At 47.3% G+C, this 27,175-nt stretch overlaps 1 protein-coding gene across 1 annotated transcript in view; it reads left to right on the forward strand.

Annotated features, from left to right (window-relative positions):
* Nucleotides 1-27,175, forward strand: part of LOC139411176 (ryanodine receptor 2-like) — a 338,127-nt gene that overhangs the window by 91,304 nt on the left and 219,648 nt on the right. The window contains exons 22-27 of the mRNA XM_071157129.1: nt 257-431; nt 3,421-3,568; nt 7,939-8,147; nt 15,588-15,762; nt 23,739-23,947; nt 25,055-25,285. Coding sequence (XP_071013230.1) covers nt 257-431; nt 3,421-3,568; nt 7,939-8,147; nt 15,588-15,762; nt 23,739-23,947; nt 25,055-25,285 — 1,147 coding nt within the window. The remainder of the gene's footprint in view (nt 1-256; nt 432-3,420; nt 3,569-7,938; nt 8,148-15,587; nt 15,763-23,738; nt 23,948-25,054; nt 25,286-27,175) is intronic.

Here is a 27,175-nt window from a genome sequence, read left to right on the forward strand (position 1 = left end):
GTCTGTTTTAATGTTTTAACCTAGTCCTTTACCAGATGGGTGTCTGTTTTAATATTTTATCCTAGTCCTTTATCAGATGGGTGTCTGTTTTAACCTAGTCCTTTACCAGATGGGTGTCTGTTTTAATGTTTTAACCTAGTCCTTTACCAGATGGGTAAACATTCTCACGCCAAACTATTTTTCTCCCATCCAACAGCGTCTCCCTAGACTAATGTTTTCTCTCTCTCTATGTGTCCATGCGTCCTCTCTGGTCCAGTTATGAGCTGTCTAGTGGCTACAAGCCTGCTCCTATGGACCTGGGGCACATCAAGCTGGCCTCTACCCAGGAGGCCATGGTGGACAAGCTGGCGGAGAACGCTCACAATGTGTGGGCCAGGGATCGCATACGCCAGGGCTGGACCTACGGCATCCAGCAGGTGTGTCACCCAAAGGTGTGTGTGTTTGTGTGTGCAGCCGGGCTGCAGCGGGGTGGGGGTGGGGGTGGTGGTGGTGGTGGGGGGTGGGGGGGGGGGCTACTGGGCCCACTACAGAGGTACTGATGGGCCCACTACAGAGGTACTGATGGGCCCACTACAGAGATTCTACTGGGCCCACTACAGAGGTGCTGATAGGCCCACTACAGAGGTGCTGATGGGCCCACTACAGAGGTTCTACTGGGCCCACTACAGAGGTACTGATGGGCCCACTACAGAGGTACTGATGGGCCCACTACAGAGGTACTGATGGGCCCACTACAGAGGTACTGATGGGCCCACTACAGAGGTACTGATGGGCCCACTACAGAGGTACTGATGGGCCCACTACAGAGGTTCTACTGGGCCCACTACAGAGGTACTGGTGGGCCCACTACAGAGGTACTGATGGGCCCACTACAGAGATGCTGATGGGCCCATTACAGAGGTACTGGTGGGCCCACTACAGAGGTACTGATGGGCCCACTACAGAGGTTCTACTGGGCCCACTACAGAGGTACTGGTGGGCCCACTACAGAGGTACTGATGGGCCCACTACAGAGGTACTGGTGGGCCCACTACAGAGGTACTGATGGGCCCACTACAGAGGTTCTACTGGGCCCACTACAGAGGTACTGATGGGCCCACTACAGAGGTACTACTGGGCCCACTACAGAGATGCTGATGGGCCCACTACAGAGTTACTGATGGGCCCACTACAGAGGTTCTACTGGGCCCACTACAGAGATGCTGATGGGCCCACTACAGAGATGCTGATGGGCCCACTACAGAGATGCTGATGGGCCCACTACAGAGTTACTGATGGGCCCACTACAGAGGTGCTTATGAGCCCACTACAGAGGTGCTTATGGGCCCACTACAGAGGTGCTGATGGGCCCACTACAGAGGTTCTACTGGGCCCACTACAGAGGTACTGATGGGCCCACTACAGAGGTGCTTATGGGCCCACTACAGAGGTGCTGATGGGCCCACTACAGAGGTTCTACTGGGCCCACTACAGAGGTGCTACTGGGCCCACTACAGAGGTTCTACTGGGCCCACTACAGAGGTGCTACTGGGCCCACTACAGAGGTACTGATGGGCCCACTACAGAGGTACTGATGGGCCCACTACAGAGGTTCTGCTGGGCCCACTACAGAGGTGCTACTGGGCCCACTACAGAGGTACTGATGGGCCCACTACAGAGGTTCTGCTGGGCCCACTACAGAGGTACTGATGGGCCCACTACAGAGGTGCTGATGGTATGAAGGAGATGGGATGACTGGTAGGAAGGAGATGGGATGAGTGGTAGGAAGGAGATGGGATGACTGGTAGGACTGCTACATGGAGGAAGGATAGGGGATGACTGGTAGGAAGGATAGGGGATGACTGGTAGGAAGGAGAGGGGATGACTGGTAGGAAGGAGAGGGGATGACTGGTAGGAAGGAAAGGGGATGACTGGTAGGACTGCTACATGGAGGAAGGAGAGGGGATGACTGGTAGGAATGAGAGGGAATGACTGGTAGGAAGGAGAGGGGAGGACTGGTAGGAAGGAGAGGGGATGACTGGTAGGAAGGATATGGGATGACTGGTAGGACTGCTACATGGAGGAAGGAGAGGGGATGACTGGTAGGAAGGAGAGGGGATGACTGGTAGGAAGGAGAGGGGATGACTGGTAGGAAGGAGAGGGGATGACTGGTAGGAAGGAGAGGGGGTGACTGGTAGGAAGGAGAGGGGATGACTGGTAGGAAGGAGAGGGGATGACTGGTAGGAAGGTGAGGGGATGACTGGTAGGACTGCTACATGGAGGAAGGAGAGGGGATGACTGGTAGGAAGGAGAGGGGGTGACTGGTAGGAAGGAGAGGGGATGACTGGTAGGAAGGAGAGGGGATGACTGGTAGGAAGGAGAGGGGATGACTGGTAGGAAGGAAAGAGGATGACTGGTAGGACTGCTACATGGAGGAAGGAGAGGGGATGACTGGTAGGAATGAGAGGGAATGACTGGTAGGAAGGATATGGGATGACTGGTAGGACTGCTACATGGAGGAAGGAGAGGGGATGACTGGTAGGAAGTAGAGGGGATGGCTGGTAGGAAGGAGAGGGGATGACTGGTAGGATGGAGAGGGGATGACTGGTAGGAAGGAGAGGGGATGACTGGTAGGAAGGATATGGGATGACTGGTAGGACTGCTACATGGAGGAAGGAGAGGGGATGATTGGTAGGAAGTAGAGGGGATGGCTGGTAGGAAGGAGAGGGGATGACTGGTAGGATGGAGAGGGGATGACTGGTAGGAAGGAGAGGGGATGACTGGTAGGAAGGATAGGGGATGACTGGTAGGACTGCTACATGGAGGAAGGAGAGGGGATGACTGTTAGGAAGGAGAGGGGATGACTGGTAGGACTGCTACATGGAGGAAGGAGAGGGGATGACTAGTAGGAAGGAGAGGGGATGACTGGTAGGAAGGAGTGTGGATGGCTGGAAGGAAGGAGATGGGATGACTGGTAGGAAGGAGAGGGGATGACTGGTAGGAAGGAGTGTGGATGGCTGGAAGGAAGGAGATGGGATGACTGGAAGGAAGGAGAGGGGATGACTGGTAGGAAGGAGTGTGGATGGCTGGAAGGAAGGAGATGGGATGACTGGAAGGAAGGAGATGGGATGACTGGTAGGAAGGAGTGTGGATGGCTGGTAGGAAGGAGATGGGATGACTGGTAGGACTGCTACATGGAGGAAGGAGAGGGGGTGACTGGTAGGAAGGAGAGGGTATGACTTGTAGGACTGCTACATGGAGGAAGGAGAGGGGATGACTGGTAGGAAGGAGATGGGATGACTGGTAGGAAAGAGATGGGATGACTGGTAGGAAGGATAGGGGATGACTGGTAGGAAGGTAGTGTGTTTATGAAGTCCTAACTCCTCTTCTTTAGTTCAATGTGTTTATGAAGTACTAACTATCTCCCCCTTCCTTGTGAAGGATGTGAAGAATCGTAGGAACCCCCGCTTGGTTCCGTACACTCTGCTGGACGAGAGGACCAAGAAGTCCAACAAGGACAGTCTGAGGGAGGCTGTCCGCACCCTGCTGGGGTACGGATACAACCTGGAGGCTCCGGATCAGGACCATGGTACAGTCAAAGCATACACAAACCCCTCACCTCCTTTATGGTTCAGTCCAAACACTACCTCACATACCCCTCACCTCCTTTATGGTTCAGTCCAAACACTACCTCACACACCCCTCACCTCCTTTATGGTTCAGTCCAAACACTACCTCACATACCCCTCACCTCCTTTATGGTTCAGTCCAAACACTACCTCACACACCCCTCACCTCCTTTATGGTTCAGTCCAAACTCTACCTCACACACCCCTCACCTCCTTTATGGTTCAGTCCAAACTCTACCTCACCTCCCTCCACATCAGTGACCTGGGTTAAATCCACTACCCCTGACAGAGACAATACCCTCCTACTCTCCCTCATTCATCAGAGACCTGGGTTAAATCCACTCCCCCTGACAGTGACAATACCCTCCTACTCTCCCTCATTCATCAGAGACCTGGGTTAAATCCACTACCCCTGACAGAGACAATACCCTCCTACTCTCCCTCATTCATCAGAGACCTGGGTTAAATCCACTATCCCTGACAGTGACAATACCCTCCTACTCTCCCTCATTCATCAGAGACCTGGGTTAAATCCACTATTCCTGACAGAGACGATACCCTCCTACTCTCCCTCCACATCAGAGACCTGGGTTAAATCCACTACCCCTGACAGAGACAATACCCTCCTACTCTCCCTCATTCATCAGTGACCAACATCACATAAAACCCCACAGAGTCTCTTATATAAGCCCAATGACGAGTTGACCCACTAGTCTGTACAGAGGGGCTTTTATGACGCACAGGGAGATGTCTGTTTCCTCGTGACATGATTGTATTTACTGTTCTATTGCTGGAGCATGCAGCAGTTGTCTGTGTAAACACCCAGACATAGATCATTTTAATATAGCTTTTACTGTGGCGCTAGCTGTGGAGATAGCCGTGATGCTAGCTGTGGAGATAGCCGTGATGCTAGCTGTGGAGATAGCTGTGGAGCCTGGCTATTGCTAGCTAGTTTTAGTACCCTTCAAGACACATAGTTTTAGTTGAGGGGGATATCCAGGGTGGTATTGTTTTGACAAATGATCACACTGATTAACCAACCTACAACAGGTTGTGTATTAATGTCAGGGTATAGTATAGGATATTACACTACCCTGGTTGACCAACCTACAACAGGTTGTGTATTAATGTCAGAGTATAGTATAGGATATTACACTACCCTGGTTGACCAACCTACAACAGGTTGTGTATTAATGTCAGGGTATAGTATAGGATATTACACTACCCTGGTTGACCAACCTACAACAGGTTGTGTATTAATGTCAGGGTATAGTATAGGATATTACACTACCCTGGTTGACCAACCTACAACAGGTTGTGTATTAATGTCAGGGTATAGTATAGGATATTACACTACCCTGGTTGACCAACCTACAACAGGTTGTGTATTAATGTCAGGGTATAGTATAGGATATTACACTACCCTGGTTGACCAACCTACAACAGGTTGTGTATTAATGTCAGGGTATAGTATAGGATATTACACTACCCTGGTAGTAGTCAAAGCCGTCACCACGTAGATAAAGAGCTCCAGTTGTTGATCAACCCAGTTGTTTCAGCAGACATCAGTAACATGTTATCTGGCCCTGTTGTTTCAGCAGACATCAGTAACATGTTGTCTGGCCCTGTTGTTTCAGCAGACATCAGTAACATGTTGTCTGGCCCTGTTGTTTCAGCAGACATCAGTAACATGTTGTCTGGCCCTGTTGTTTCAGCAGACATCAGTAACATGTTGTCTGGTCCTGTTGTTTCAGCAGACATCAGTAACATGTTGTCTGGCCCTGTTGTTTCAGCAGCCAGAGCAGACATCAGTAACATGTTGTTTGGCCCTGTTGTTTCAGCAGACATCAGTAACATGTTGTCTGGTCCTGTTGTTTCAGCAGACATCAGTAACATGTTGTCTGGCCCTGTTGTTTCAGCAGACATCAGTAACATGTTGTCTGGCCCTGTTGTGTCAGCAGACATCAGAAACATGTTGTCTGGCCCTGTTGTTTCAGCAGCCAGAGCAGACATCAGAAACAGGTTGTCTGGCCCTGTTGTTTCAGCAGACATCAGTAACATGTTATCTGGCCCTGTTGTTTCAGCAGCCAGAGCAGACATCAGTAACATGTTATCTGGCCCTGTTGTTTCAGCAGCCAGAGCAGACATCAGTAACATGTTGTCTGGCCCTGTTGTTTCAGCAGACATCAGTAACATGTTATCTGGCCCTGTTGTTTCAGTAGACATCAGTAACATGTTGTCTGGCCCTGTTGTTTCAGCAGACATCAGTAACATGTCGTCTGGCCTTGTTGTTCAGCAGACATCAGTAACATGTTGATCAACCCAGTTGTTTCATCAGACATCAGTAACATGTTGTCTGGCCCTGTTGTTTCAGCAGACATCAGTAACATGTTGTCTGGTCCTGTTGTTTCAGCAGACATCAGTAACATGTTATCTGGCCCTGTTGTTTCAGCAGACATCAGTAACATGTTGTCTGGCCCTGTTGTTTCAGCAGACATCAGTAACATGTTGTCTGGCCCTGTTGTTTCAGCAGACATCAGTAACATGTTGTCTGGCCCTGTTGTTTCAGCAGACATCAGTAACATGTTGTCTGGTTCTGTTGTTTCAGCAGACATCAGTAACATGTTGTCTGGCCCTGTTGTTTCAGCAGCCAGAGCAGACATCAGTAACATGTTGTCTGGCCCTGTTGTTTCAGCAGACATCAGTAACATGTTGTCTGGCCCTGTTGTTTCAGCAGCCAGAGTAGACATCAGTAACATGTTGTCTGGCCCTGTTGTTTCAGCAGACATCAGAAACATGTTGTCTGGCCCTGTTGTTTCAGCAGACATCAGTAACATGTTGTCTGGCCCTGTTGTTTCAGCAGACATCAGTAACATGTTGTCTGGCCCTGTTGTTTCAGCAGACATCAGTAACATGTTATCTGCCACCGTTGTTTCTGCAGCCAGAGCAGACATCAGTAACATGTTGTCTGGCCCTGTTTTTTCAGCAGACATCAGTAACATGTTTTCTGGCCCTGTTGTTTCAGCAGACACCAGTAACATGTTATCTGGCCCTGTTGTTTCAGCAGCCAGAGCAGACACCAGTAACATGTTGTCTGGCCCTGTTGTTTCAGCAGCCAGAGCAGACACCAGTAACATGTTGTCTGGCCCTGTTGTTTCAGCAGCCAGAGCAGACATCAGTAACATGTTGTCTGGCCCTGTTGTTTCAGCAGACATCAGTAACATGTTATCTGGCCCTGTTGTTTCAGCAGACATCAGTAATATGTTGTCTGGCCCTGTTGTTTCAGCAGACATCAGTAACATGTTGTCTGGCCCTGTTGTTTCAGCAGACATAAGAAACATGTTGTCTGGCCCTGTTGTTTCAGCAGACATCAGTAACATGTTGTCTGGCCCTGTTGTTTCAGCAGACATCAGTAACATGTTGTCTGGCCCTGTTGTTTCAGCAGACATCAGTAACATGTTATCTGGCACCGTTGTTTCAGCAGCCAGAGCAGACATCAGTAACATGTTGTCTGGTCCTGTTGTTTCAGCAGACATCAGTAACATGTTGTCTGGCCCTGTTGTTTCAGCAGACATCAGTAACATGTTGTCTGGCCCTGTTGTTTCAGCAGACACCAGTAACATGTTATCTGGCCCTGTTGTTTCAGCAGCCAGAGCAGACACCAGTAACATGTTGTCTGGCCCTGTTGTTTCAGCAGCCAGAGCAGACATCAGTAACATGTTGTCTGGCCCTGTTGTTTCAGCAGCCAGAGCAGACATCAGTAACATGTTATCTGGCCCTGTTGCTTCAGCAGCCAGAGCAGACATCAGTAACATGTTATCTGGCCCTGTTGTTTCAGCAGCCAGAGCAGACACCAGTAACATGTCGTCTGGCCCTGTTGTTTCAGCAGACATCAGTAACATGTTATCTGGCACCGTTGTTTCAGCAGCCAGAGCAGACATCAGTAACATGTTATCTGGCCCTGTTGTTTCAGCAGACATCAGTAACATGTTGTCTGGCCCTGTTGTTTCAGCAGACATCAGTAACATGTTGTCTGGCCCTGTTGTTTCAGCAGACACCAGTAACATGTTATCTGGCCCTGTTGTTTCAGCAGCCAGAGCAGACACCAGTAACATGTTGTCTGGCCCTGTTGTTTCAGCAGCCAGAGCAGACATCAGTAACATGTTGTCTGGCCCTGTTGTTTCAGCAGCCAGAGCAGACATCAGTAACATGTTATCTGGCCCTGTTGTTTCAGCAGCCAGAGCAGACACCAGTAACATGTTATCTGACCCTGTTGTTTCAGCAGCCAGAGCAGACATCAGTAACATGTTATCTGGCCCTGTTGTTTCAGCAGCCAGAGCAGACACCAGTAACATGTCTGCTGAGCGGTTCCGTATCTTCCGAGCTGAGAAGACGTACAGTGTGAACGCTGGGAAGTGGTACTTTGAGTTTGAGGTGCTGACGTCAGGCGAGATGAGGGTCGGCTGGGCACGGCCTGGCTGTCTACCGGACCAGGAGCTGGGCTCTGACCAACACGCCTTCGTCTTCGACGGATTCAAGGTGAGTCAGGAACTCCCACACACCTTTACTGATTATCGTTATTTGAGGTTTATTAATATATATGTTTCAACATGTAGAAGAAGGTTACAACGTCTAGACCTTCACAAGTGTTCACAGAACTATCAGAGCACCTTATTCAGTTGAGATGTTGTGTCAGTGGCCTACCCACAATACTCCATAATGACAAAGTGGAATGATGTTTTTAGAATTTTTTAACAAATTAATTAAAAATTAAAAGCTGACATGTCTAGAGTCGGTCAGTATAAATGAGAAGCTGACATGTCTAGAGTCGGTCAGTATAAATGAAAAGCTGACATGTCTAGAGTCGGTCAGTATAAATGAGAAGCTGACATGTCTAGAGTCGGTCAGTATAAATGAGAAGCTGACATGTCTAGAGTCGGTCAGTATAAATGAAAAGCTGACATGTCTAGAGTCGGTCAGTATAAATGAAAAGCTGACATGTCTAGAGTCGGTCAGTATAAATGAGAAGCTGACATGTCTAGAGTCGGTCAGTATAAATGATAAGCTGACATGTCTAGAGTCTGTCAGTATAAATGAAAAGCTGACATGTCTAGAGTCTGTCAGTATAAATGAGAAGCTGACATGTCTAGAGTCGGTCAGTATAAATGAGAAGCTGACATGTCTAGAGTCGGTCAGTATAAATGAGAAGCTGACATGTCTAGAGTCAGTCAGTATAAATGAAAAGCTGACATGTCTAGAGTCGGTCAGTATAAATGAGAAGCTGACATGTCTAGAGTCGGTCAGTATAAATGAGAAGCTGACATGTCTAGAGTCGGTCAGTATAAATGAGAAGCTGACATGTCTAGAGTCAGTCAGTATAAATGAAAAGCTGACATGTCTAGAGTCGGTCAGTATAAATGAAAAGCTGACATGTCTAGAGTCGGTCAGTATAAATGAAATGCTGACATGTCTAGAGTCGGTCAGTATAAATGAGAAGCTGACATGTCTAGAGTCGGTCAGTATAAATGAGAAGCTGACATGTCTAGAGTCAGTCAGTATAAATGAAAAGCTGACATGTCTAGAGTCGGTCAGTATAAATGAAATGCTGACATGTCTAGAGTCGGTCAGTATAAATGAGAAGCTGACATGTCTAGAGTCGGTCAGTATAAATGAGAAGCTGACATGTCTAGAGTCGGTCAGTATAAATGAGAAGCTGACATGTCTAGAGTCGGTCAGTATAAATGAAATGCTGACATGTCTAGAGTTGGTCAGTATAAATGAAAAGCTGACATGTCTAGAGTCGGTCAGTATAAATGAAATGCTGACATGTCTAGAGTCGGTCAGTATAAATGAAAAGCTGACATGTCTAGAGTCGGTCAGTATAAATGAAATGCTGACATGTCTAGAGTCGGTCAGTATAAATGAAATGCTGACATGTCTAGAGTCGGTCAGTATAAATGAGAAGCTGACATGTCTAGAGTCGGTCAGTATAAATGAAAAGCTGACATGTCTAGAGTCGGTCAGTATAAATGAAATGCTGACATGTCTAGAGTCGGTCAGTATAAATGAAAAGCTGACATGTCTAGAGTCGGTCAGTATAAATGAAAAGCTGACATGTCTAGAGTCGGTCAGTATAAATGAGAAGCTGACATGTCTAGAGTCGGTCAGTATAAATGAAAAGCTGACATGTCTAGAGTCGGTCAGTATAAATGAAAAGCTGACATGTCTAGAGTCGGTCAGTATAAATGAGAAGCTGACATGTCTAGAGTCGGTCAGTATAAATGAGAAGCTGACATGTCTAGAGTCGGTCAGTATAAATGAAATGCTGACATGTCTAGAGTCGGTCAGTATAAATGAGAAGCTGACATGTCTAGAGTCGGTCAGTATAAATGAGAAGCTGACATGTCTAGAGTCAGTCAGTATAAATGAAAAGCTGACATGTCTAGAGTCGGTCAGTATAAATGAGAAGCTGACATGTCTAGAGTCGGTCAGTATAAATGAAAAGCTGACATGTCTAGAGTCGGTCAGTATAAATGAGAAGCTGACATGTCTAGAGTCGGTCAGTATAAATGAAAAGCTGACATGTCTAGAGTCGGTCAGTATAAATGAAATGCTGACATGTCTAGAGTCGGTCAGTATAAATGAGAAGCTGACATGTCTAGAGTCGGTCAGTATAAATGAGAAGCTGACATGTCTAGAGTCAGTCAGTATAAATGAAAAGCTGACATGTCTAGAGTCGGTCAGTATAAATGAAATGCTGACATGTCTAGAGTCGGTCAGTATAAATGAGAAGCTGACATGTCTAGAGTCGGTCAGTATAAATGAGAAGCTGACATGTCTAGAGTCGGTCAGTATAAATGAGAAGCTGACATGTCTAGAGTCAGTCAGTATAAATGAAAAGCTGACATGTCTAGAGTCGGTCAGTATAAATGAAATGCTGACATGTCTAGAGTCGGTCAGTATAAATGAGAAGCTGACATGTCTAGAGTCGGTCAGTATAAATGAGAAGCTGACATGTCTAGAGTCGGTCAGTATAAATGAAATGCTGACATGTCTAGAGTCGGTCAGTATAAATGAAAAGCTGACATGTCTAGAGTCGGTCAGTATAAATGAAATGCTGACATGTCTAGAGTCGGTCAGTATAAATGAGAAGCTGACATGTCTAGAGTCGGTCAGTATAAATGAAATGCTGACATGTCTAGAGTCGGTCAGTATAAATGAGAAGCTGACATGTCTAGAATCGGTCAGTATAATATACCTACGAGTTCAAATGTGCTTATTAACAAGTCATATAATAAGTTGCACGGACTCACTCTGTGTGCAATAATAGTGTTTAACCTGATAGTTGAATGACTTCCTGATCTCTGTACTTCACACATACAATTATCAGTCGCACAGTGAATTTCAAACACAGATTCAACCACAAAGACCAGGGAGGTTTTCCAATGCCTCACAAAGAAGGGCACCTATTGGTAGATGGGGTAAAAATATAAAAAGCTGACATTGAATATCCCTTTGAGCCTGGTGAAGTTATGAATTACACTTTGGATGGTGTATCAACACACCCAGTCACTGGAGCTCAGCACAAGCAAAATCCTAGAGGAAAACCTGGTTCAGTCTGCTTTCCACCAGACACTGGGAGATGAATTCACATTTCAGCAGGACGATAACCTATGTTCCTGAGAGGACCCGGGTTACAGTTTTGACTTAAATCTACGTGAAAAGAGCTTGAAGAATTTAGAAAAGAATAATAGGAAAATGTTGCACAATTCAGGTGTGGAAAGATCTTAGAGAATTACCCAGAAAGACTCACAGCTGTAATCGCTCTTAGTCTCTCTCTCCCCCCTCCCTCTCTCTCTCTCCTATCTCTCTCTCTCCCAACTTCTCTCTTTCTCTCTCCATCTCTTCTCTCTCTCTCTCTCTCTCTCTCTCTCTCTCTCTCTCTCTCTCTCTCTCTCTCTCTCTCTCTCTCTCCTATCTATCTCTCTCCCCCCTCTCTCTCTCTCTCTCTCTCGCCCCTCTCTCTCCCCCCTCCCTCTCTCTCCCCTCTCTTCTCTCTCTCTCTCTCCCCCCCTCCCTCTCTCTCTCTCTCTCCACCCCCACCCCCTCTCTCTCTCTCTCTCTCCCTCTCTCTCCCCTCTCTTCTCTCTCTCTCTCTCCCCCCCTCCCTCTTTCTCTCTCTCTCTCTCTCCACCCCCACCCCCACCCCCTCCCTCTCTCTCTTCTCTCTTCTCTCTCTCTCTCCCCCTAAATCAACAGTACTATAATGTTTGATGCCACCATCACCAATCTGAGGTTATAAAGAGGGGTGCTTCCCCCTGGTGGACGTGATCAGAACATCAGCTTGTGTGTAGTAACACTGAGTGGACGTGGTCAGAACATCAGCTTGTGTCATGTAGTAACACTGAGTGGACGTTGTCAGAACATCAGCTTGTATGTAGTAACACTGAGTGGACGTGATCAGAACATCAGCTTGTGTGTAGTAACACTGAGTGGACGTGGTCAGAACATCAGCTTGTCTCATGTAGTAACACTGAGTGGACGGGGTCAGAACATCAGCTTGTATGTAGTAACACTGAGTGGACGTGGTCAGAACATCAGCTTGTATGTAGTAACACTGAGTGGACGGGGTCAGAACATCAGCTTGTATGTAGTAACACTGAGTGGACGTGGTCAGAACATCAGCTTGTATGTAGTAACACTGAGTGGATGTGGTCAGAAAATCAGCTTGTATGTAGTAACACTGAGTGGACGTGGTCAGAACATCAGCTTGTCTCATGTAGTAACACTGAGTGGACGTGGTCAGAACATCAGCTTGTCTCATGTAGTAACACTGAGTGGACGTGGTCAGAACATCAGCTTGTCTCATGTAGTAACACTGAGTGGACGTGGTCAGAACATCAGCTTGTATGTAGTAACACTGAGTGGACGTGGTCAGAACATCAGCTTGTGTCATTTAGTAACACTGAGTGGATGTGGTCAGAACATCAGCTTGTATGTAGTAACACTGAGTGGACGTGGTCAGAACATCAGCTTGTCTCATGTAGTAACACTGAGTGGACGTGGTCAAAACATCAGCTTGTCTCATGTAGTAACACTGAGTGGACGTGGTCAGAACATCAGCTTGTCTCATGTAGTAACACTGAGTGGACGTGGTCAGAACATCAGCTTGTCTCATGTAGTAACACTGAGTGGACGTGGTCAGAACATCAGCTTGTATCATGTAGTAACACTGAGTGGACGTGGTGAGAACATCAGCTTGTGTGTAGGAACACTGAGTCGACGTGGTCAGAACATCAGCTTGTATGTAGTAACACTGAGTGGACGTGGTCAGAACATCAGCTTGTATGTAGTAACACTGAGTGGACGTGGTCAGAACATCAGCTTGTCTCATGTAGTAACACTGAGTGGACGTGGTCAGAACATCAGCTTGTCTCATGTAGTAACACTGAGTGGACGTGGTCAGAACATCAGCTTGTATGTAGTAACACTGAGTGGACGTGGTCAGAACATCAGCTTGTCTCATGTAGTAACACTGAGTGGACGTGGTCAAAACATCAGCTTGTCTCATGTAGTAACACTGAGTGGACGTGGTCAGAACATCAGCTTGTCTCATGTAGTAACACTGAGTGGACGTGGTCAGAACATCAGCTTGTCTCATGTAGTAACACTGAGTGGACGTGGTCAGAACATCAGCTTGTATCATGTAGTAACACTGAGTGGACGTGGTGAGAACATCAGCTTGTGTGTAGGAACACTGAGTCGACGTGGTCAGAACATCAGCTTGTATGTAGTAACACTGAGTGGACGTGGTCAGAACATCAGCTTGTATGTAGTAACACTGAGTGGACGTGGTCAGAACATCAGCTTGTCTCATGTAGTAACACTGAGTGGACGTGGTCAGAACATCAGCTTGTCTCATGTAATAACACTGAGTGGACGTGGTCAGAACATCAGCTTGTATGTAGTAACACTGAGTGGACGTGGTCAGAACATCAGCTTGTATGTAGTAACACTGAGTGGACGTGGTCAGAACATCAGCTTGTATGTAGTATCACTGAGTGGACGTGGTCAGAAACATCAGCTTGTATGTAGTAACACTGAGTGGACGTGGTCAGAACATCAGCTTGTCTCATGTAGTAACACTGAGTGGACGTGGTCAGAACATCAGCTTGTGTCATGTAGTAACACTGAGTGGACGTGGTCAGAACATCAGCTTGTATCATGTAGTAACACTGAGTGGACGTGGTCAGAACATCAGCTTGTGTCATGTAGTAACACTGAGTGGACGAAACATTAGGAACTCTTTTCATGACAGACTGACCAGGTGAATCCAGGTGAAAGATATGATCCCTTATTGATGTCACCTGTTAAATCCATTTCAATCAGTGTAGATGAAGGGGAGGAGTCAGGTTAAAGAAGGATTTTTAATCCTTGAGACAGTTGAGACATGGATTGTGTGTGTGTGTCATTCAGATGGTGAATGGGCAAGACAAAATATTTAAGTGCCTTTGAACGGGGTATTGTAGTAGGGTCCAGGGGCACCGGTTTGTGTCAAGAACTGCAACGCTGCTGGGTTTTTCACGCTCAATAGTTTCCCCGTGTGTATCAAGAATGTTCCACCACCCAAAGGACATCCAGCCAACTGGACACAACTGTTGGGGAAGCATTGGAGTCAACATGGACCAGCATCCCCTGTGTCACTCTTTAAGATACCTTGTCGAGTCCATGACCCGACGAATCGAGTCTGTTCTGAGGGCAGAAGGGGGTGCAACTCAAATATTAGGAAGGTGTTCCTAATGTTTTGTACACTCACTGTATTTCTCTCTAGTTTAATCATTTAGAGATAAAAAAAAATGCACTTATACACAATTAAACTGGGCTCTAGAAAGATCTCCCGTACTGACTGAGCAGCAGCCCATTCATTGAACTTCCCTACTCTCTCTCTCAGTGGGCAGAGATTAGCAGATGATGAGGCCCTGAGTGACTCACATCACAGCTCTGTGCACTAAACCAAATGGCACCCTATTCCCTATGTAGTGCACTACTTTTGATCAGAGCCCTATGGATCCTGGGCAAAACGTAGTGCACTACAGAGGGAATAGGATGCCTTTTGGGATCACAGGCAGAATCAGGTGGGAGAGGGGGGAGCTATTTCTGCTCTGTGAGAGGACGATGAGAGGTCACGTAGAAGTGTGTGTGTGTGTGGGACGGAGTTGAGGGGGAGCCAGTACATTGTGGGACTGGAAATAGACTGAATGCGTTGGCTGATTGAGGATTCAAGGACTCTCCATGTAATTATAGAGGGGAGAGGGAGTGGAGGGGTGGCAAAGAGGGAGAGTTCTCCCATCTCCACAGAGGAACTCTGGAGCTCTGTTAGAGTGATCATTGGGTTCTTGGTCACCTCCCTGACCAAGGCCCTTTTCCCCCGATTGGTCAGTTTGGCCGGGCGACCAGGGAGAGTTGTTGCTTCCAAACTTCTTCCATTTCAGAATGATGGAGGCCACTGTGTTCTTGGGGACCTTCAATGCTGCAGACATGCTTTGGTACCCTTCCCCAGATCTGTGCCTCGACACAATCTTGCTTCGGAGCTCTAAGGACAATTCCTTCGACCTCATGGCTCAATTTTTTTTTTACTCTGACATTCGCTGGCAACTGTGGGACCTTTATATAGACAGGTGTGTGTGCCTTTCCAAATAATACCACAGGTGGACTCCATGTTCTAGAAACATCTCAAGGATGATCAATGTAAACAGGATGCACCTGACCTCAATTTAGAGTCTCATAGCAAAGGGTCTGAATACTTATGTAAATAAGGTATCTGTTTTTAAACCTGTTTTCACTTTGTTATTATGGTGTGTAGATTGATGAGGATTTTTTATTTTATTTAATACATTTTAGAATAAGGCTGTAATGTAACAAAATGTGGGGGGGAAAGGGAAGGGGTCTGAATACTGTGTATCCCTGTGTGTGTTCCAGGCCCAGCTGTGGCACCAGGGTAACGAGCACTTCGGCAGGTCCTGGGGTCCAGGTGACGTGGTGGGCTGTATGGTCGATCTGAACGAACACACCATGATGTTCACCCACAACGGAGAGGTGCTCCTGGACCACTCAGGGTCGGAACTGGCCTTCAAGGACTTTGAGGTTTGGGAAGGTCAGTGTGTGTACTGTCTACTCAAAATGACTATCGTACACCACCCTATGGTTCCATGTATGTCCTACTGTCTACACCACCCTATGGTTCCATGTCTGTCCTACTGTCTACACAACCCTATGGTTCCATGTCTGTACTACTGTCTACACCACCCTATGGTTCCATGTCTGTCCTACTGTCTACACCACCCTATGGTTCCATGTCTGTCCTACTGTCTACCACACCCTATGTGTTAGTCTATCCTACTGTCTACACCACCCTATGGTACCATGTCTGTCCTACTGTCTACACCACCCTATGGTTCTATATCTGTCCTACTATCTACCCCACCCTATGTGTTAGTCTGTCCTATTGTCAACCTCACTACCCCATCGTAGGTGTTAGTCTGTCCTATTGTCAACCTCACTACCCCACCCTAGGTGTTAGAGTCTTGTCCTATTGTCAACCTCACTACCCCACCCTATGTGTTAGTCTGTCCTATTGTCAACCTCACTACCCCACCGTAGGTGTTAGTCTGTCCTATTGTCAACCTCACTACCCCATCGTAGGTGTTAGTCTGTCCTATTGTCAACCTCACTACCCCACCCTAGGTGTTAGAGTCTTGTCCTATTGTCAATCCCTGTCTGTCTGTTGGCTTACTCTCAACATCAACACCATCTATTTGTCAGAAGAGATGTTCTGTCTGGAGCTGTCACTTTGCTGATGCTGTCTAACCGAGGTGGACTTAAACCAAACGCTTGGCAGTCGCTGGACAAGCTCCGTTCTCGACCTATCAACGGGACCTAAAGAGAACAAACTGGACGAGCTCCGTTCTCGACCTATCAACGGGACCTGAAGAGAACAAACTGGACGAGCTCCGTTCTCGACCTATCAACGGGACCTGAAGAGAACAAACTGGACGAGCTCCATTCTCGACCTATCAACGGGACCTAAAGAAAAGACAGTAATTGTATTTTTCGCGGAATCGTGAACAAGGATACGGATAATATACTGCCCATCTCGTTGCCTTTTCTACGCATCGTCAAGACCGGTCGGCAGTCTCAGGGAAGGTGGAGCGGACCGGGTGTCTTTTCAACACATCATCAAGACCGGTCGGCAGTCTCAGGGAAGGTGGGGCGGACCGGGTGTCTTTTCAACACATCATCAAGACCGGTCGGCAGCCTCAGGGAAGGTGGGGGGACAGGGTGTCTTTTCTACACATCGTAGCCTCAGGGAAGGTGGGGGGACAGGGTGTATTTTCTACACATCGTAGCCTCAGGGAAGGTGGGGCGGACCGGGTGTCTTTTCTACACATCGTAGCCTCAGGGAAGGTGGGGGGACAGGGTGTCTTTTCTACACATCGTAGCCTCAGGGAAGGTGGGGCGGACCGGGTGTCTTTTCTACACATCGTAGCCTCAGGGAAGGTGGGGGGACAGGGTGTCTTTTCTACACATCGTAGCCTCAGGGAAGGTGGGGCGGACCGGGTGTCTTTTCTACACATCGTAGCCTCAGGGAAGGTGGGGGGACAGGGTGCCTTTTCAACACATCGTAGCCTCAGGGAAGGTGGGGGGACAGGGTGCCTTTTCAACACATCGTAGCCTCAGGGAAGGTGGGGGGCAGGGTGCCTTTTCTACACATCGTAGCCTCAGGGAAGGTGGGGCGGACCGGGTGTCTTTTCAACGCATCATCAAGACCGGTCGGCAGCCTCAGGGAAGGTGGGGAGACAGGGTGCCTTTTCAACGCATCATCAAGACCGGTCGGCAGTCTCGGGTAAGGTGGGGCGGACAGGGTGCCTTTTCAAGGCATCATCAAGACCGGTCGGCAGTCTCAGGGAAGGTGGGGAGACAGGGTGTCTTTTCAACACATCATCAAGACCGGTCGGCAGTCTTGGGTAAGGTGGGGCAGACAGGGTGCCTTTTCAAGGCATCATCAAGACCGGTCGGCAGTCTCGGGTAAGGTGGGGGAGACAAGGTGCGCTGTCAACAGCTGGTGCGCGATCTCTAATGTTAAGGAAGTCTCAAGTTTTTTTCTCGCCTCAGTTAAAATACCTCATGATAAGCTGTAGACACTACTATTTACCAAGAGAGTTCTCATCTACACTGACTAGACAAAACATTAGGAACACCTGATATTTCCATGACACAGACTGACCAGGTGAATCCAGGTGAACGATATGAACCCTTATTGAGGTCACCTGTTAAATCCACTTCAATCAAAGTAGATGATATGATCCGATAACATTGAGGAGTTTACCACATCAGTCACCGGCTTCATTAATAAGTGCATCGATGACATCGTCCCCACAATGACCGTACGTACATATCCCAACCAGAGGCCATGGATTACAGGCAACATCCACCCTGAGCTAAAGGCTAGAGCTGCTGCTTTCAAGCAGCGGGACACTAAGCCGGACTCTTATAAGAAATCCCGTTACGACTTCCGACGAGCAATCAAATAGGCAAAGTATCAATACAGGACTAATATTGAATCCTTCCGTGCCGGCTCTGACCCTCATCGGATGTGGCAGGGCTTCCAAGCTATCACGGATTACAAAGGGAAACCCAGCCGCGAATTGCCCAGTGACGCAAACCCACCAGACAAGCTAAATGCCTTCTATGTCCGCTTCGAGGCAAGCAATGCTGAACCATGCATTAGATGACCCGCTGTTCCAGGTGAATGCGTAATCTCGCTCTCCATAGCCGATGTGACTAAGACTTTTAAACATGTTAACATTCACAAGACACATTACCAGGATGTGTGCTCAGAGCATGCGCTGACCAGCTGGCACGTGTCTTCACTGACATTTTCAACCTCTGCCTCACTCAGTCTGTAATACCTACATGTTTCAAGTGGTACCGATGCACCAAGTCCGGGAACAGCTTCTACCCCCAAGTCATAGACTGTTCTCTCTGCAACCACACGACAAGTGGTACCGATGCACCAAGTCCGGGAACAGCTTCTACCCCCAAGTCATAGACTGTTCTCTCTGCAACCACACGACAAGTGGTACTGATGCACCAAGTCCGGGAACAGCTTCTACCCCCAAGTCATAGACTGTTCTCTCTGCAACCACAAGACAAGCCGTACCGATGCATCAAGTCCGGGAACAGCTTCTACCCCCGAGTCATAAGACTGCTAAATAGTTAGTCCGGGTAGCTATTGGTTAACTATTTAACGATCTGCATGGACTCTTTTTGTACTTCTCTTTTGAGTCATTACACATGCTGCTGTTACTGTTTATTATCTATCCTGTTGCCTAGTCACTTTACCCATAACTATATGTACATATCTACCTCAATTACCTCAAACCCCTGCACATCCACTCAGTGCTGTCACGGTCGTCCTCCTCTTCATCTGAAGAGGAGAGGCGAAAAGGATCAGAGGACCAATATGCGGCGTGGTAAGTGTCCATGGTAAAATCTTTAATAAAGAAAGTACTGAACACTGAAAACTATACAAAACAATAAACAAATAACGACCGTGAAGCTAATGCGAGCTGCGCTGAAACAAGCCATCAACATAGAAAATCACCCACCAACAAACAGTGCAACCCAGGCTACCTAAGTATGATTCTCAATCAGAGACAACTAATGACACCTGCCTCTGATTGAGAACCATACTAGGCCGAAACATAGAACTGACCCAAAACATAGAAAAACAAACATAGACTACCCACCCAACTCACGCCCTGACCATACTAAATAAATACAAAAACAAAGGAAATACAGGTCAGAACGTGACAAGTACTGGTACCCTGTGTATATAGCCATGTTATTACTCAGCAGGCTGAGTGTCCAGGGAGGGTAGAGGTGTGGTATTCTCCCATACAGCAAGCTGAGTGTCCAGAACACATTGATGTTGCTACCTACTGGTTAGGATTAGATAAGAGCACATTGATGTCAGTGTTACCTACTGGTTAGGATAAGATAAGAACACATTGATGTTGTTACCTACTGGTTAGAAATAAGATAAGAACACATTGATGTCAGTGTTACCTACTGGTTATGATAAGATAAGAACTCATTGATGTCAGTGTTTCCTACTGGTTAGGATAAGATGAGAACACATTGATGTTGTTACCTACTGGTTAGGATAAGATAAGAGCACATCGATGTCAATGTTACCTACTGGTTAGGATAAGATAAGAGCACATTGATGTCAGTGTTACCTACTGGTTAGGATAAGATAAGAACACATTGATGTTGGTGTTACCTACTGGTTAGGATAAGATAAGAACACATTGATGTTGTTACCTACTGATTAGGATAAGATAAGAACACATTGATGTTGGTGTTACCTACTGGTTAGGATAAGATAAGAACACATTGATGTTGGTGTTACCTACTGGTTAGGATAAGATAAGAACACATTGATGTTGTTACCTACTGATTAGGATAAGATAAGAACACATTGATGTTGGTGTTACCTACTGGTTAGGATAAGATAAGAACACATTGATGTTGGTGTTACCTACTGGTTAGGATAAGATAAGAACACATTGATGTTGTTACAATGCCTTGCGAAATTATTCGGCCCCCTTGAACTCTGCGACCTTTTGCCACATTTCAGGCTTCAAACATAAAGATATAAAACTGTATTTTTTTGTGAAGAATCAACAACAAGTGGGACACAATCATGAAGTGGAACGACATTTATTGTATATTTCAAACTTTTTTAACAAATCAAAAACTGAAAAATTGGGCGTGCAAAATTATTCAGCCTATTAAGTTAATACTTTGTAGCGCCACCTTTTGCTGCGATTACAGCTGTAAGTCGCTTGGGGTATGTCTCTATCAGTTTTGCACATCGAGAGACTGAAATTTTTTCCCATTCCTCCTTGCAAAACAGCTCGAGCTCAGTGAGGTTGGATGGAGAGCATTTGTGAACAGCAGTTTTCAGTTCTTTCCACAGATTCTCGATTGGATTCAGGTCTGGACTTTGACTTGGCCATTCTAACACCTGGATATGTTTATTTTTGAACCATTCCATTGTAGATTTTGCTTTATGTTTTGGATCATTGTCTTGTTGGAAGACAAATCTCCGTCCCAGTCTCAGGTCTTTTGCAGACTCCATCAGGTTTTCTTCCAGAATGGTCCTGTATTTGGCTCCATCCATCTTCCCATCAATTTGAACCATTCCCTGTCCCTGCTGAAGAAAAGCAGGCCCAAACCATGATGCTGCCACCACCATGTTTGACAGTGGGGATGGTGTGTTCAGGGTGATGTGCTGTGTTGCTTTTACGCCAAACATAACGTTTTGCATTGTTGCCAAAAAGTTCAATTTTGGTTTCATCTGACCAGAGCACCTTCTTCCACATGTTTGGTATGTCTCCCAGGTAGCTTGTGGCAAACTTTAAACAACACTTTTTATGGATATCTTTAAGAAATGGCTTTCTTCTTGCCACTCTTCCATAAAGGCCAGATTTGTGCAATATACGACTGATTGTTGTCCTATGGACAGAGTCTCCCACCTCAGCTGTAGATCTCTGCAGTTCATCCAGAGTGATCATGGGCCTCTTGGCTGCATCTCTGATCAGTCTTCTCCTTGTATGAGCTGAAAGTTTAGAGGGACGGCCAGGTCTTGGTAGATTTGCAGTGGTCTGATACTCCTTCCATTTCAATATTATCGCTTGCACAGTGCTCCTTGGGATGATTAAAGCTTGGGAAATATTTTTGTATCCAAATCCGGCTTTAAACTTCTTCACAACAGTATCTCGGACCTGCCTGGTGTGTTCCTTGTTCTTCATGATGCTCTCTGCGCTTTTAACGGACCTCTGAGACTATCACAGTGCAGGTGCATTTATACGGAGACTTGATTACACACAGGTGGATTGTATTTATCATCATTAGTCATTTAGGTCAACATTGGATCATTCAGAGATCCTCACTGAACTTCTGGAGAGAGTTTGCTGCACTGAAAGTAAAGGGGCTGAATAATTTTGCACACCCAATTTTTCAGTTTTTGATTTGTTAAAAAAGTTAGAAATATACAATAAATGTCGTTCCACTTCATGATTGTGTCCCACTTGTTGTTGATTCTTCACAAAAAAATACAGTTTTATATCTTTATGTTTGAAGCCTGAAATGTGGCAAAAGGTCGCAAAGTTCAAGGGGGCCGAATACTTTCGCAAGGCACTGTACCTACTTGTTAGGATAAGATAAGAACACATTGATGTTGTTACCTACTGGTTAGGATAAGATAAGAACACATTGATGTTGTTACCTACTGGTTAGGATAAGATAAGAACACATTGATGTCAGTGTTACCTACTGGTTAGGATAAGATAAGAACACATTGATGTTGCTACCTACTGGTTAGGATTAGATAAGAACTCATTGATGTCAGTGTTTCCTACTGGTTAGGATAAGATATGAACACATTGATGTCAGTGTTACCTACTAGTTAGGATAAGATAAGAACACATTGATGTTGTTACCTACTGGTTAGGATTAGATAAGAACACATTGATGTCAGTGTTTCCTACTGGTTAGGATAAGATATGAACACATTGATGTCAGTGTTACCTACTAGTTAGGATAAGATAAGAACACATTGATGTTGTTACCTACTGGTTAGGATAAGATAAGAACACATTGATGTTGTTACCTACTGGTTAGGATAAGATATGAACACATTGATGTCAGTGTTACCTACTAGTTAGGATAAGATAAGAACACATTGATGTTGTTACCTACTGGTTAGGATAAGATATGAACACATTGATGTCAGTGTTACCTACTAGTTAGGATAAGATAAGAACACATTGATGTTGTTACCTACTGGTTAGGATAAGATAAGAACACATTGATGTTGTTACCTACTGGTTAGGATAAGATAAGAACACATTGATGTTTTTACCTACTGGTTAGGATAAGATAAGAACACATTGATGTTGCTACCTACTGGTTAGGATAAGATAAGAACACATTGATGTTTTTACCTACTGGTTAGGATAAGATTCCAAGTGATGGTCACTGTTGCAGTAAGTACATGTAGACCAGAGGAGGCTGGTGAGGGGAGGAGGGCTCATAATAATGGCTGGAACGGGGCAAATGGAACGGCCTCAACCACCGGGAAACCATGGAAACCATGTGTTTAATGTATTTGATACCTGTCCTATGGGCCGTTCTGGCTCCTGTCCTACGGGACGTTCTAGCTCCTGTCCTATGGGCCGTTCTGGCTCCTGCCCTATGGGCCGTTCTGGCTCCTGTCCTATGGGCCGTTCTGGCTCCTGTCCTGTGGGCCGTTCTGGCTCCTGTCCTGTGGGCCGTTCTGGCTCCTGTCCTGTGGGCCGTTCTGGCTCCTGTCCTACGGGCCGTTCTGGCTCCTTCCCTACGGGCCGTTCTGGCTCCTGTCCTACGGGCCGTTCTGGCTCCTGTCCTACGGGCCGTTCTGGCTCCTGTCCTACGGGCCGTTCTGGCTCCTGTCCTACGGGTCGTTCTGGCTCCTGTCCTACGGGCCGTTCTGGCTCCTGCCCTGTGGGCCGTTCTGGCTCCTGCCCTGTAGGCCGTTCTGGCTCCTGCCCTTTGGGCCGTTCTGGCTCCTGCCCTGTGGGCCGTTCTGGCTCCTGCCCTACGGGCCGTTCTGGCTTCTGCCCTAAGGGCCGTTCTGGCTCCTGCCCTATGGGCTGTTCATTCTGGCTCCTGCCCTATGGGCTGTTCGTTCTGGCTCCTGCCCTATGGGCTGTTCGTTCTGGCTCCTGCCCTATGGGCCGTTCTGGCTCCTGTCCAAAGGGCCGTTCTGGCTCCTGTCCAAAGGGCCGTTCTGGCTCCTGTCTTATGGGCCGTTCTGGCTCCTGCCCTATGGGCCGTTCTGGCTCCTGTCCTATGGGCCGTTCTGGCTCCTTCCCTATGGGCCGTTCTGGCTCCTGTCCTATGGGCTGTTCTGGCTCCTGTCCTATGGGCCGTTCTGGCGTACGTTCTTCTAGTGGTTCTTCTAACATAACAATGTCCTCTCTGTCCTCTCTGTCCTCTCTGTCCTCTCTGTCCTCTCTGCAGGGTTCATCCCGGTGTGCAGCCTGGGTGTTTGCCAGGTTGGGAGGATGAACTTTGGTAAGGACGTGAGCACTCTGAAGTACTTCACCATCTGTGGTCTGCAGGAAGGCTACGAGCCCTTCGCCGTCAACATGAACAGAGACCTCACCATGTGGCTCAGCAAGAGACTGTCTCAGTTCATCCCCGTACCTCCGCAGCATGAACACATTGAGGTGAGGGTCCAGTCGCTATCCTGTTTAGCTATGTTGCTTTAAAAAAAACGTTCTGTTGACAAGACTGTCCTTGAACCTTGACCCTGCTCCCCCTGGTGTAGTTGTGTGTAGAGTTTCATAAGTGAACCTCTGTTTATAAGCCTCTTTATATGTGTTGTTGACCACCCTGAACAAGGCAGTTTAACCCCACTGTTTCCCTGAACAAGGCAGTTTAACCCCACTGTTCCCCTGAACAAGGCAGTTTAACCCCTGCTGTTCCCCTGAACAAGGCAGTTTAACCCCGCTGTTCTCCTGAACAAGGCAGTTTAACCCCGCTGTTCCCCTGAACAAGGCAGTTTAACCCCGCTGTTTCCCTGAACAAGGCAGTTTAACCCCCGCTGTTCCCCTGAACAAGGCAGTTTAACCCCGCTGTTCCCCTGAACAAGGCAGTTTAACCCCTGCTGTTCCCCTGAACAAGGCAGTTTAACCCCGCTGTTCCCCTGAACAAGGCAGTTTAACCCCTGCTGTTCCCCTGAACAAGGCAGTTTAACCCCGCTGTTCCCCTGAACAAGGCAGTTTAACCCCGCTGTTCCCCTGAACAAGGCAGTTTAACCCCGCTGTTCCCCGGTAGGCCGCCCTTGAAAATAAGAATGTGTTCTTAACTGACTTGCCTAGTTTTAAATAAAGGTAAAATAAAAAATATTAGTTTTTTTGTAACAACCTATGTTGGTAACCTACCCTGAGGACTGAGAACACCTTCCTAATATTGAGTCGCTGCAACCCCCTTCTGCCCTCAGAACAGACTCAATTCGTCTGATCCATGTTGACTCCAATGCTTCCCCAACAGTTGTGTCAAGTTGTCTGGATGTTCTTGGGGTGGTGGACCGTTCATGATGCACACGGATAAACTGTTGAGCGTGAAAAACCCAGCAGCGTTGCAGTTCTTGACACAAACCGGTGCTATGCTGATAACCTATAAAAACTAATATTAATGATAATAGTTCCAAGGATTTGTCTGGCGCTTTACCCATACCCACAGACCTATGTTGACCTGGTATCGTATGGCTATTCAACCAGATGACCCCCCCATAATGCCCTGTTCCCTTTGTCGTCTGGTCTTTCTAAAAGGTCACGAGGATGGACGGCACCGTGGAGACTTTCCCGTGTCTCAAGGTCACCCAGAGGTCGTTCGGCTCCCAGAACAGTAACCCCGACATCACCTTCTATCGCCTCAGCATGCCTATAGAGTGTAACGAGGTGCTGGCCAAGTCACCTGGCGGGACGCTACAGTCTGGCGGGGGCTTCTCCTTCTCCTCTAAGAAAGACCTGGACGACTTTGAGACCGTGTCCGACTTCGAGGTGCTGATGATGATGATGATGATGATGTCTCCGTCTCCTTCTGTCTCCTTCTCCTTCTGTCTCTTTCTCCATCTGTCTCTGTCTCCTGTCTCTGTCTCCATCTCCTTCTGTCTCCTTCTGTCTCTGTCTCCATCTCCTTCTGTCTCCGTCTCCGTCTGTCTCCTTCTGTCTCCGTCTCCGTCTGTCTCCTTCTGTCTCTGTCTCCTTCTGTCTCCTTCTGTCTCCATCTCCTTCTGTCTCCTTCTGTCTCCGTCTCCGTCTGTCTCCTTCTGTCTCTGTCTCCTTCTGTCTCCATCTCCTTCTGTCTCTGTCTCCTTCTGTCTCCTTCTGTCTCTGTCTCCTTCTGTCTTCTTCTGTCTCTGTCTCCTTCTGTCTCCTTCTGTCTCCATCTCCTTCTGTCTCTTTCTCCTTCTGTCTCTGTCTCCTTCTGTCTCCTTCTGTCACCGTCTCCGTCTGTATCTGTCTCCTTCTCCTTGTGTCTCTCTCATTCTGTCTCCTTCTGTCTCTGTCTCCTTCTGTCTCCATCTCCTTCTGTCTCTGTCTCCTTCTGTCTCCTTCTGTCTCCGTCTCCTTCTGTCTCCGTCTGTCTCCTTCTGTCTCCGTCTCCTTCTGTCTCCTTCTGTCTCCGTCTCCTTCTGTCTCCTTCTGTCTCTGTCGCCTTCTGTCTCCTTCTGTCTCCTTCTGTCTCCTCCCGTCTCCTCCTGTCTCCTTCTATCTCCTTCTGTCTCCCACTGTCTCCTTCTGTCTCCGTCTCCTTCTGTCTCCGTCTGTCTCCTTCTGTCTCCGTCTCCTTCTGTCTCCTTCTGTCTCCGTCTCCTTCTGTCTCCTTCTGTCTCTGTCTCCGTCGCCTTCTGTCTCCTTCTGTCTCCTCCCGTCTCCTCCTGTCTCCTTCTGTCTCCCACTGTCTCCTTCTGTCTTCGTCTCATTCTGTCTCCCTCTGTCTCCCTCTATCTCCTTCTGTCTCATTCTGTCTCTGTCTCCTTCTGTCTCCTTCTGTCTCCTCCTGTCTCCTCCTGTCTCCTTCTGTCTCCCTCCGTCTCCTTCTGTCTCCCTCCGTCTCCTTCTCCTTCTGTCTCCTTCTGTCTCCGTCTCCTTCTGTCTCCTTCTGTCTCCTTCCATCCCCTTCTGTCTATGACTCCTTCTGTCTCCCTCTGTCTCCCTCTGTCTCCTTCTGTCTCCTTCTGTCTCCTCCTGTCTCCCTCTGTCTCCTTCTATCTCCTCCTGTCTCCATCTGTCTCCTCCAACCTCCTTCTCCCTCTGTCTCCTTCTGTCTCTGTCTCCTTCAGAACCTCCAACCTCCTTCTCCCCTCTTAGGAGGAAAACGTTATTAATATCTATATACATTTAATACACACAAGTTGTTCCCTCTAAGCTGCGCGAGTGCACAGCTCCCCCGGGACTGCAGAGAAGCAGGAGATTGAGCTTCACTCAGAGTTTTCTCTGTTAGTTAACACTATCAACGTGTCCCTTTACTGTGGTAATTATGATCAAATCAACCCACTTTCAATGCAACGTACCAAAAACAAAACGAACTATACAAGACTTAGCATGCAAAACTAACTATGCAAGAGATAGGCAGAGCGCATCGCAGTAGGATTCTATTGCATTGACAGACACGACTCAGGCCCCTTCTCTACACAGACCGGTGCACCGTAACCAATCAGAGATGTAGTAGGCCTTTATGCAAATAGACCATTGACATATATGGATCTGTACCATTTACTTTGAACTGGACTGTGTTTACAGCATGAGCAGTCGTGAGTAGATGAACTGGACTGTGTTTACATCATGAGTGGTCGTGGGTAGATGTGCTTGTTTTGCAGTGAAAGCAAGAGCTGCATGTAGCCACGTGTGCACATTTGTTCATATCCTTTGCTAGTTAGTGAGTTA

Source organism: Oncorhynchus clarkii, chromosome 1 (genome assembly GCF_045791955.1).
Source record: "Oncorhynchus clarkii lewisi isolate Uvic-CL-2024 chromosome 1, UVic_Ocla_1.0, whole genome shotgun sequence".
Taxonomy (NCBI): Eukaryota; Metazoa; Chordata; class Actinopteri; order Salmoniformes; family Salmonidae; genus Oncorhynchus; species Oncorhynchus clarkii.